The following is an 11,816-nucleotide window of genomic DNA, read 5'->3' on the forward strand; positions in this document are numbered from 1 at the left end:
GACTATTTCATGGCAACATTTGATTTCAAACTTTTGCTTCAGTGAATGAATTGTATTTATCTGGTGGACATCAGGTCTATACAGTCTCTTACAATTCACATTGATTGCAGGGCTTAAATATTTTACTTGGTGTAAACAGAGTTTGGAAAGAAGTCAACACAGTGTCAGACTGTGGAACGAGACAATCTGTCTGAACTGAAAGCTTCTTACTGAGGTTAATGATTAAAACTAGATTTCATCACAGGCCCCATTTTAAGACCAAAGAAGCCATCCAAGGGTCTTTACTAATCTCAATGACCTGCTGTCTTTGAGGGCCTCTTCCTAAAGGAGTAGGGCTGGTAATCCAGCCTTTGGTATCATATATTTTGAGAACTACAGCAATCGTGTTGGCTAATTCTACAGACATACGAGCAAACCTGAATATAAAGTAAATGTGATAAAATAGAATGATAACAGAAGACATAAGGAGAAATTAAACATGTGAATACCCCGCAAGCACTGTGAGATTGTGACTCATCCGTGGCAGAGAGTTTTGTTGCGTTTTCTGTAGCTTCATAAACAGGATACAGAAAGACATAGAGCAGCGTTTTATTCATAGGTTGACTCACTTCAGGTTTCAGGTGGTTGTTTACAAACTTTCCGCTCCGGTGAACCACACCGAGTCGACAGGCTGCACACTTCCAGGACTGACTCGCTGTTACTGCAGATGCACGGACAGAAATGAGTGATGGACCTGTACAGTACCTCCACTCTCTCCACTATGGTTTCCCCCTTGGTGGGTTTGTGCATGAGCTGACTGCACTGTGGCTGGGGGATCGACACCACATTAATGTCACCTCCTAACCTATTAGCATTTAAGTCTTTTTCTTAATGTCAACTTGTAGTACGAGTAAACACACAGCAGCGTGAGATGAAAAATCCCTCTTTCTGCTGCTTCTGTAGGCCTATTAACTTTCAACCACACAAGTCCAGTATTTATAATAAGCACATGTAAAGACACAAACCAAAAACTACAGTCTTATGGGACATGTGACGTGATTGACAGGATCAGCAGTGCAACAGTGCGTATAGTGGTGGACTGTTTTTGCGGTAAATGCATACGGTGGATTTTCCTCTTTCATTTTCCCTGTGATGTAGTCGTGAATAACATTTATGTTTATAAAAAGAGCGATACCATTCCCCATAAGTCCTGTACAGTCAAAAAAAGTACCAGTAACATCGTGTCTCCCCCACTTCTCAGTTCCTGAATCACATCCCCATTCTTTATGAGCAGTTGTTCAGTTCTTCCTATGCAAAAAAGGGAAGAAAAACTTTGCGTGTTAGTGTTTTTCTTTTTTGGTCATTTAATGGGCTTGGCTTGGACACAGGAACAGCATACAGGCAGCGTGTTTTGAAACCCAAGACGTGTTGATTTATTTTTCTCTTAAAATGATAAATATGCTCGATGGCCATCATGAATTGAAGCTGAAACACGTTTTATGACGTACGACATACAAAAGTTAAGGTTTTGCTCATTTGTAGAAATATTTAAAAGAGCAGAGTAACAATCTGCAAATGGAGAATGGATAGAAAACTTCTTGGGTGAAGAAACAGTGAAACACTTTTACATCCAAACCAATGATACAGAAACATCTGCTTTTCATTACTGGGAATCCCAGATTTGTCTGGATATCAGATTAAAAAAAACTGTATTATATCAAATAAACGATACATAAGCACACTGATACATGACACAGTGACTAATGCCCATCATTTGTTGAGAAACAGTTAGGTAATCTTGTTCTGTTGCTTCACAAGTCTCTGCCACACTGGACTCATTTTCAAATCATAGCCACACGTACAAGAAGCAAAACTGTTGAATGTCCCCTTTCTGCAGGGGACTTTTGCACTGTTTAGTTTCATCCATCATTCAATGGAAATGACTTTTACAGTCTCACGGGAAAACATAAATATTCTACAAAATACTTCCCAACCGAACGGAATTCTCTGAAAGAATTTCCGTTTTCTTGCCACCGTGCTGGATATGACAGCCTGCTGCATGTTGTCATGTCACACTGGAACAAACCAACACACACTAACTGCACATTATGATGGGTGACGTAGCGCCCTCATTTGGCCAAATTCAGAACTACACATTTTTCATTACAATCCATGTAACAGTCATGTTCGTGTCAGTCCAACAGAGGGCTCATCACTATCGTTTTCACTGTCTTACAGCACAAAAGTATGTGGACACTCAAACATCACACCCAGGTGACTGTTGGACGTCTCATTCCGAAACTGTGGGCGTTACTATGCTGCTACAACAGCCTCCGCTCTTCTGGGAAGCCTTTCCACAACATCTTGAGTCCTGGCTGGCTGCAGGGATTTGCACTGAGTTATTCCAGGCAGCTCTGTTAGTTTATTTGATTTCACAGTCGCTCATAGTTTGAGCTTTGCACACTCCCTTTCCAACCACTTCAAAGGCAGCTCCCTTGTAGGTTGCAACACACTGGCTGTCCACGCGCAGGTCCGGCTGCACCTGCTCCCACACCTTCTTTTTGGGGTTCAGCTCTTTGTCTGGTTCACCTGCATTCAAGAAGGCAGTATGGTACATTAAAATCCTCTCTGTACTTTCAACAAGCCTCAACAAGAGCAGGATTAATGATTTCAGGAATCTAGGAGAACCTTTTCATAGCATGTCATAGCCATGCAAACATGCTCAAGCATCAAAACAACTGGCAACAACATTCCACTGTAACATCCTTCACGCTTCCAGAAAGGTTTTGTACAAGATTATGGAAACTGGTTAGAGAGCTTTTCTCCCAGGGAGCCACAAGGGATCGTTGAGGCCAGCAGTGAGGTTTGGCGATAAGGCCTGCTCACAGTGTTGCAGTCCAATTCCTCCCAAAGGCATTTGGCAGAGTTGGAAAAAAAAAAAACGATTTCTTTGTGGATCTGACTTTTTGCATGGAGTCACCGTTACATTAAAGGAAATACAGCACCCTATAAAAAGCATTTGTCATCCTCAGAAGTTTTCCCATTTGAATCACAGTCACGGGGGCTTCTTTCACAAGACTTTATTTTATAAATAATACTATTTCATGGCAAAGGGAAAACAGTTTTTTACAAAGTAAAGTGAATTAATTAAAAATCTAAAAACACACACACAAAAAAAACAAAACCAAAGCATAAGTATTCATCTCCTTCAGGTCAGTTTTTAGTAGATGCACCTTTGGCAGCATTTACAGCATTGAGCTTGTGTGAATAGGTCTCAATGAGCCTTGCACATTAGTACGCTGCAGTTTTACCCCATTCTTCTTTGCAAAACGGCTTCATCTCTGTCAGGTTGCACATGGATTGTGAGTGAAGAGCATTTTTCATCTCCAGCCACAAATTCTCAGATGGATTGAGGTCTGGGGTCTGACTCAGCCACTCCACAACATTCACCTCTTTGTCTTTACACCATTTCTGTGCTGCTTTGGCTTTATGCTTCATGTCAAGTTGTAGTTTTTCCCTGAAGTGAATCAGGTTGCAGTCCAGGATTTCCCTATATATTGCTGCATTCATTTTACCTTCCATCTTTACCAGCCTTCCAGAGTCTGCTGCTAAGAAGCATCCCCACGTTATGATGCTGCCACCACCATGCTTCACATGAGAATGGTGTGTTTGTCATGATGTCCAGTCTTAGTGCTAGTCTGTGCTAGTCTCTTTCTTGCACAGTCACTCAGTTTCTAAGAATGGCTTGCTCGAGGCAGATTTATGCAGGTGCCATATTCCTTGCATTTCTTAATTATGAATTTACTGTTGTCCAAGGGATACTCAGTGACCTGGAAATTTTCTTATATTCATCCCCTGATTTATGCTTTTCAATGACCTTTCCACATTTTCTTTTCCCTTCCAGATACAGGTATCTTCATGCTACATCACTTGAGACACATTCAGTGCACTCAGTTGATCTCCATTTCACTAAATATGTGACTTCTAGCACCACTTAGCTGCATCTCTGTTGAATTTGGCAAATCACTTTAAAGGGGGGGAATATTTATTCAGTTCAATTCAATTTCATTTGTATAGCACAGTTTCTAATACATTATCACACAGTGCTTAGCAAAGTAAGGTATAGACCTTACAAATGTTTATGCAATCACTTATTTCACTTTTTGTATTTTTTTTCATTTATAACTAATTGATTTTACTTTGTAGAATTCTGTTTTCACTTTGACATGAAAGAGTCTTTTTTGTAAATTCTTGGCAAAAAAAGTCTATTTCTATTGACAATGATTCGACGGGGATGAATATTTTTTACAGGCACCGTTTGTAAGATTTCCATTACGTGGAATTACAGGCACCTATTAACTATTGTAGTGCATGTCATTCTGTGTCTTTGTCACAATCAGTGTTGGACTGTATAATACTAATATTGTGGTGTGCCTGATTGTGCTATTAATGACAATGAACTGTACCAGTATGATAAACACCAACATAAAAGAAACACATGCGAGCAAAGGCGTGAGCAAGACAATGACAAGTCATTCACTGATGATCATGTATCTGTAGTGACTGTTTGGTTGAGAATTCACATAACATTTAGGCCAATTATTAGGTTTTGAGTGTAAAGTGGTCCAGTTTTAGTACCTGGGAATCCCTGGAAAGTAACTCTGTCCCCTGGTACAGCTCCACATGGAGGATCAAGGATTTCCATCTTATCTAGTGAGCTGGCGCACATGATCATAGCCTGGTTCATCCTTCCTCTTGTCTTGACTGGCTTCAGGTTACACAGTATGACCACCATACGGTTCTGCATCTGCATTAGGAACAGGAGATGGTATACATTTTAAAAGGCCATATTTTCAAGACAACATACAAACAAATTACACCAAATTTAACATAATGAAAAGCACCTTCAACTGATTTTGTTTGAATGCTGGTCTGAGAATTCAATTTATACAACAATGACGACTCTGAACAGTTTTTTTTTAAATCATGAACTCTCAATGTGATAACAAATACTAGATCTTAAAAATAATATCACTCCTTGATACTCAAACATTTGTATTTGCTATGAGTCTCCAATCACTCGGGGTTTAGTGTGTTGAGTCACTCAAACCAACAAACTTAGAAACTTGTGGGCCTCACTTTGTGCCATTGTCATGTTATAACAATTACACGTCTTTTCTCAGATTGCTGTTGCAAAGTTGGAAGCACATCACCAAACAAAATCAAGACAGAAAATCAACATCAGCTCATGCAAAATGGAGCTCACACATGACTGAGAGTTGCCATTTAGATTGTAGTGAACTTGGCTGTAAAATATAAAGATGCGATCACGAAAGTACACACAACAACAAAAAGCAAAACTTGACCAGAGAGACATTAAATGTAGTTAGATTCATTCTGAACCCGCAGAAGCTCACAAGAAAACCAGGACATGGCAAATGACCTGGTGGACTGAGGGGCACAAATCTGACAGAGAAGTAGAAACTCATTTGCTTTGTGAAGAAAAGAAAAATGTTTACGACTCCACGGCAAGGCAGAAATGCTACTGAGGGAAGTTAACGAGTAACAGAAGACGTCATGACTAGAACCTCAGAGGATTCACCACAAGCAAACCTCCAGTGCAACAGAAAGGTGAACCTTCTCAAATTAAAAAACTCAACAAATGTTTCAAAACTCAGAAGAATAAAAATGTGGTCTGTATTTTCTAAGGTTTTGCATACATGTTATACAGATGGCATATGTTACCATGTTAGACTGTAGAGCCAAAAGAATGTTTCCTAATACGCGCCCACATACTTTTGGTGTGGGACCGTTCTTGTGGTTTGGGCTTGGCACAGTTTCAATTAAGGAAAAAATTTTACTGCCACACTTCGCAGTGATATGGTGTGATATTGTATACAGTTCACTTTAAATTAACAAGTATATAATTATTAGGGGCTGCAAGGTGGCGCAGTTGGTTAGCACCGTTGCCTCGCAGCAAGAAGGTCGCCGGTACGCGTCCCGGTGAGAACACGGGGATCTTTCTGCGTGGAGTTTGCATGTTCTCCCCGTGCAGCGTGGGTTCTCTCCGGGTTCTCTGGCTTCCTCCCACACAGTCCAAAAACATATTGAGGTTGACTGGTGATTCTAAATTGTCCGTAGGTGTGAATGTGAGTGTGCTTGGTTGTCTGTCTCTAAGTGTGGCCCTGTGATAGACTGGTGACCTGTCCAGGGTGTCCCCTGCCTTCACCCTAAGTCAGCTGGGATAGACTCCAGCCCCCCCGTGACCCTAGTGAGGATTAAGCGGTGTATAGATAATGGATGGATGGATGGATGGATAATTATTATGACCCTCGGAGGGGTGTTTGGTAATATAGTATACATACTGTGAATGATTGTGCATCTCGTGAAATAATCTCTGAAACACAATCTGACCAGTAATTTGTAAAACTAACGTGAAAATGTAATTTGCATTTTAGTTTAGTTGGCCATCCTCCCTTTTAAGCAAACACTTCAATAGACCGTATTACAGGCAGGTGTTCTTTTAAAATCAATCCGCAGCCTGTAATCTGATGAGATGTTCAGTGACCTTTAGATCAGATAACCAATACTATAGTTGACAACAAAAATGTTGCTTTGCCAGCAAATATGCAGGTACCAGAGTATTTTTGCTTTTTTAAAAAAAATGTTTGACATCAATGAAACCTGAGTTCTAATAATTAGTAAATTAAAATGTTTATTTTTTTAAAATCCCATTACTGAGATTACATCAGGGCACGATACTATACCTGGGCCCAAGGTATGTGCTTCGCCAGTTCACTGACCACTGTCCTGGGAGACGCCTCTCCCACATCAATCTGCTCCACGTACAGACTGTCGGTGTCTAGAAGCTGCACAGCTGTTATTATACGTCCAACACGCAGGTCCAGGCGGGACACGTCCACTTTGTCGTCCTCTTGGTCAGGGGCTCCCTGCTTCTTTGCCACCTTCTGCCCTCCTGAAAGACAAACACCATCAGATCAGTCAGAAACTAAATCATTCTTTGTACCTAAATTTCTCCATGATGTATGAGTCAGATCCTGAACAATGTGTAAGGTGGGTATTTTCAGCAAAAAACAATCAGTCAGAGTTAAAGGGAGGAATCTGTCAAAGTTTTATGTTGGAACATGATTTGGATGAGTTGTAAGTAAATTCTTATTATTATATGATAAAAAAATTAGTGTAAAAAAAGATCTGCATGCTTGGTTTTTGCAAAAATACACATATATAGTGGATGGGACAGGTTACAGCAACTCTCCTGTTTATTAAAATGACCACAAACTAAAAAAATAAAACGAGGCGTTACTCCAGCCAGCACAGTGGTTTTTATGTCAGGGGCCAAACAGCAAACATTAAAACACTGGAAAATTAGTATCCACTTTAATTCTTTTTCTGGATGCATGTTGTGATTTGGACAAGTTTGGTTGAATTTAGAGGAAAGCAAACATCACTAATGCTTCTGAAAGGGAACAAATGATGCAGCCAGGAGCCACAATCCTGAGCAGAGCTGAGGAGCGACTGGAGGGAGACAGGAGTCAGTATGAAGCTCAGCAGGTACATGCAGGTGTCATATTAGTGCATGGCCAAAAGTATGTGGACACACGCATACGGGAACCTCTCGTCCCCAGACCTCCAGGACACACCTTTGGGCTTGCTGTAGGAGGACACTCGGCCGCGGAAGCCCATCTCATGGAGCTCCCGGCGGATGGTGGTGGAACTGACGCTGGCCCCGGAGGCGGTCTGAAACTCGGCGGTGAGAGCCTCTATGGAGGGCAGACACTTCTCCAGAGCCACCCTTTCCAGCACCTGACGGTCCTGCTCCTTGAGCTTGTGTGGTCGGCCGCTCCGTGGCAGAGCCGTCGTGATTCCTCCACGTTTCCACTTGAGGATCACGGCGCTGACGGTGGACCGAGGCAGGTCCAGCAGGGCGGAGATCTCCCGGACCGACTTCTTACACAGGTGGCATCCGACCACGGTGCCCCGCTGGAAGTCACTGAGCTCCTCGCTGCGACCCATTCTGGCTGTAATGTCTGTAGACTGAGCCTCTCCTCCTCCTTCTCCTCCTCCTCCATGGAGCTGCTCTTTTTCTGCGGCGTTGGCTCCCACAGACGCTTTAAACAGCACCGAGCACATCACTGCCCCTGCAGGAGGACACGTGAACTACAACAACACTCACCCACAGGAGCTACAGTCGTCCTCAAATGTATTCATACCCTCCCATTAAAGAAGGGGGAAAAAAACAGCTGTTAGTGAAATAAGTTGAAATTGACTCAAGTAATAGTAAATAAAAATTGAATGTAATCCTGACATTGCTTTTGAAATGTGGTTCAACAAAAATATAAAACAAACAAAACAAACAAACAAAAACAAGCAAACAAGCATGATGGGACCTGTAAACTAATATTTAGTTTAACAACTCTATTTTGATTTGAGCCCACTGCTCATCAGCAAAGCGCTCTCATTTGTCCAGAACAGTTTTTTTTTTTTAAATTATTCTTTTTCAACCACAATTCGAAAACAGTGTCTTACTTCACTAAATTATAAGTTAGCAATTTTTAAAAAATTTGTTATTACTTTTTTCAGTTTCTAGTTATTTGGGTAATTATTGTGAGTTTTGCCTTTTCTTTAATGGAAGGGTGTGAAAACATTTGAGGACGACTGTATACTTGTGTCTCATGTTACCTAATAAAGCAGAGACAGCTTCAGACAACAAGTTCTTTAGGATTCTACGAAAATAAAAAAATAAAAGTCTAAAATCTATTTGATGTTGCAGTCAAATCTTGCTCCCTCCTAACTGAATAGATTCATATAGGAAGTCTTACAGAATTTGATCCTGCAGCATTATACAACCTAAGACAACATAAACTTCTTGAATCCCTCACTGATGAATTTACATGTGACAGCAGCGAGATACAAATGAGGGCATCAAAGAAGCAGGACAAGAATTACAAAAATGCAATCAGGCTATAAATAGAGATAGAATAAAGTAAGTAAGTAAAATGTATTTATATAGAACCTTTCACAGATACAAAATCACAAAGTGCTTTACAACAATAATTAAACAAGGATAAAAATTGAAACAATAAAGATAATAAACTGATAAAACAGGAGAGCAACAGCTAAAATACAGTGCATCAAAAGCAATAAATAAAATAAAATAAAGCAGCTACAACCAAAAGCCTGTCTGAATAAAAATGTCTTCAGATGCCTCATAAAAGTTTCACATTAGTCGACCATTCTCGGCTTTAGAGGAGGAGCATTCCACAGTTTTAGTGCGAGAGCTTGAAAAGCACACTCACACTAATAAAGACAACAAACGCCTTTCACATGTACAGATGAGGCATGATGAGTACACATAGGAAAGTCTACATGGATATAATATGAACATACACCGAAAGGACTCTCATAACATTAATCCTATAAACATGCATCTTTATCTTCCAGGGTAAATCCTATAAAAGTCCAAAATGAGCAACTTTATACATTTTAGAATCACCCTTCAAAAATCCCCAAAATACGCTCTAAACAAATTAGATGATATTTATTTTATTCCTATTTGTGAAAAATCAATACAATTGGATCACAGATAATGTGCAGAAATGAATCTGTCAATCCAAAAAAAAAAAAAAAAGAAGAAGCATCCATCCTGATGCCAAAAGAAATAACATGGGATGGGTGGTGGAGGTTTGAGATACGTAGAGATAAACGGGTGCAGGCAGAAGGACATTTAGGACTAAGCTCTAAGGACTAAGTGTTTTAGAAAACACACAAACAGCCAACATAGGTACATAAATAAATTTAAGATGCATGATATTGAATTTTTTATTTTTTATTTTTTGCTTAACTTGAACTCATTTGTCCAGTTCCTGATGCTAATGCTGAAATATGCACATAGTATTATTCATGGATGTTAGCAGGTATATTTTATTTTTGACTTGACTGATAATGTTTTACTCATTTTTTCATCTTTGGTTTTCCTTATTTCTTTGGCCAATCATCCATACCTTTATTGACATGACAGATGTAAAAAAAAAAATCCAAATTTCCACCTCTGCCTCAGTTTTCATGTTTCCAGAGCAAAGTGCAGGTTGAATGCTGCCATCTGCTGGACTCTACATCAGCTTGTAACATCCTTCACATTGTGCTTATACTCTAAATCTTAAACTAGTTTCCGTAGGCCATTGAAAAAAAAATCTTTCCAATTCTGCTTTTTTCCATTTCCAACCAATCTTTAACTATTTGCCTTCTATTAAGTCTGTTATTCTCTTCAAAACACTTACATTTATTCAAGAACACAACAACATTTGCTTTCCAGTTACTTCTGATGCGTTTCTTTTGCTTTACATATATATAATAAAACAAAGGATAATAGTTGTTTTATTCTACACTAGCATTTGTCTCAAAATTGTACAGCAGACATACTGTTGTTGTAAATTGCTATCAAAATGTTAACACTTATTATTTGAATTGTGCATTGAGGAAGAAGAGCAGAGCAAAATGTTATTTTAACTGATTTAGTAATAATAGCAAAATCTTTATCTGCTAAACATCCCCTAAAAATAAGTAACAGATGTTTCAAGAATCAAATCAATTCAACAGCTAAGAGGTAAAAAAATTAGCCGATAATTAGAACAAATGTGAAAAAATTACAAATAAATCAACTTTGAGGACGAGGTTCAAAACAGGACACTGACTTTGTCTACTTAAAGTTCCCATCTACATTTTCTCACTCAACCCAGTCTAACTTATCACTCGAATCTGCAGGATTACCACTGCCGCCTGACTCATTTCTCTGAATTGAATTTTCTCCCCACATTGAATCATGTATTTGTTGAGTACTGACAAAAACAGTGGCTGTACTTGTCTACATATTGCTGTGAAAGTTTGTGATTTGAGAACCTAAACTAGTGTATCTGTTGTGCATCTCTTTGCCATGTGAAATATGTTGACGACTCAGTTTTTTTCTTTATTATGAAGAATGTGTCTCCCCTCGTAATTTAACCTTTACTGTGCCATACAAGACAGTGACTGTGTTAATATTAGTGCACTAGTATTTTGTTTTAAGGAGGCTGTAGCTCAGGTGGAAGAGCAGTTTGTCCTTTAATTGTAGGGTTGATGGTTTGACCTCTGGCCCCTCCATGTGTCGACATGTCCTTGGGTAAGACACTGAACCCTAAGCTGCTCCCGATGAGGAGCACTTCAGATGGCAGCTACACCACCTTTGGCCTGCGAGTGTGTGCCAATTACAAAATGCATTGTAAAGTGCACATGTAAAAGGTGCTCCTATGAGTGCAGATCATCTTAATCTGTGTTCAGACACCTGGATTTGCTGATAGAAGCTGAGAAAGTGTGTTATGTAAACAGCTTAACCAGGCTTCTGAACATGCTGGTAAAGAATATGGTGCAGGGAAAAGAGAAAAATTAAGACACAACAGCACGCAGAAGATCAGAAACCGTGTTCCATGTAAACACTAAAATATAATCAGAACTGGGATACTAATTTGGATTAAATCCATTCAGTCCTGGAAGTTTACATGTGCATTGTATCAGACTGACATGAACACACTGAAATGGTGTTGACTGCATGTTTCACTCATTATATGTCTTTAGCATTTAAAAACACACCACTGGAAATGTTAACAAGGTAAAAACACTTGATTTTCACAGGAGGGGATCTTTAACATAACTCACTCAGTTGTGTTTACTTTATCACAAACCTGTGTTTAGTGCAGTATGTTCTGCTCACAGTCAGGAAATATTCCGCATTCTTTCCATTCAAAAAGCCCCTCAGTGTCCACCAGAACCATAAATATGTAGGG

General features: G+C 39.6%; 1 protein-coding gene across 1 annotated transcript; it reads right to left on the minus strand.

The window, feature by feature from the left end:
* Window positions 1–1,386: 1,386 nt before the first annotated feature.
* LOC103373026 (aminoacyl tRNA synthase complex-interacting multifunctional protein 1-like) lies at window positions 1,387–8,130 on the minus strand. Its single transcript, XM_008302825.1, has 4 exons — window positions 7,641–8,130; window positions 6,747–6,955; window positions 4,618–4,786; window positions 1,387–2,568 (listed from the first exon to the last, which is right to left on the minus strand). The coding sequence occupies exons 1-4, from the start codon at window positions 8,128–8,130 to the stop codon at window positions 2,402–2,404; spliced, it is 1,035 nt and encodes a 344-aa protein (XP_008301047.1). The 3' UTR covers window positions 1,387–2,401.
* Between the last annotated feature and the right edge of the window lie 3,686 nt (window positions 8,131–11,816).

Source organism: Stegastes partitus, unplaced genomic scaffold (genome assembly GCF_000690725.1).
Source record: "Stegastes partitus isolate 25-593 unplaced genomic scaffold, Stegastes_partitus-1.0.2 Scaffold37, whole genome shotgun sequence".
NCBI lineage: Eukaryota > Metazoa > Chordata > Actinopteri > Pomacentridae > Stegastes > Stegastes partitus.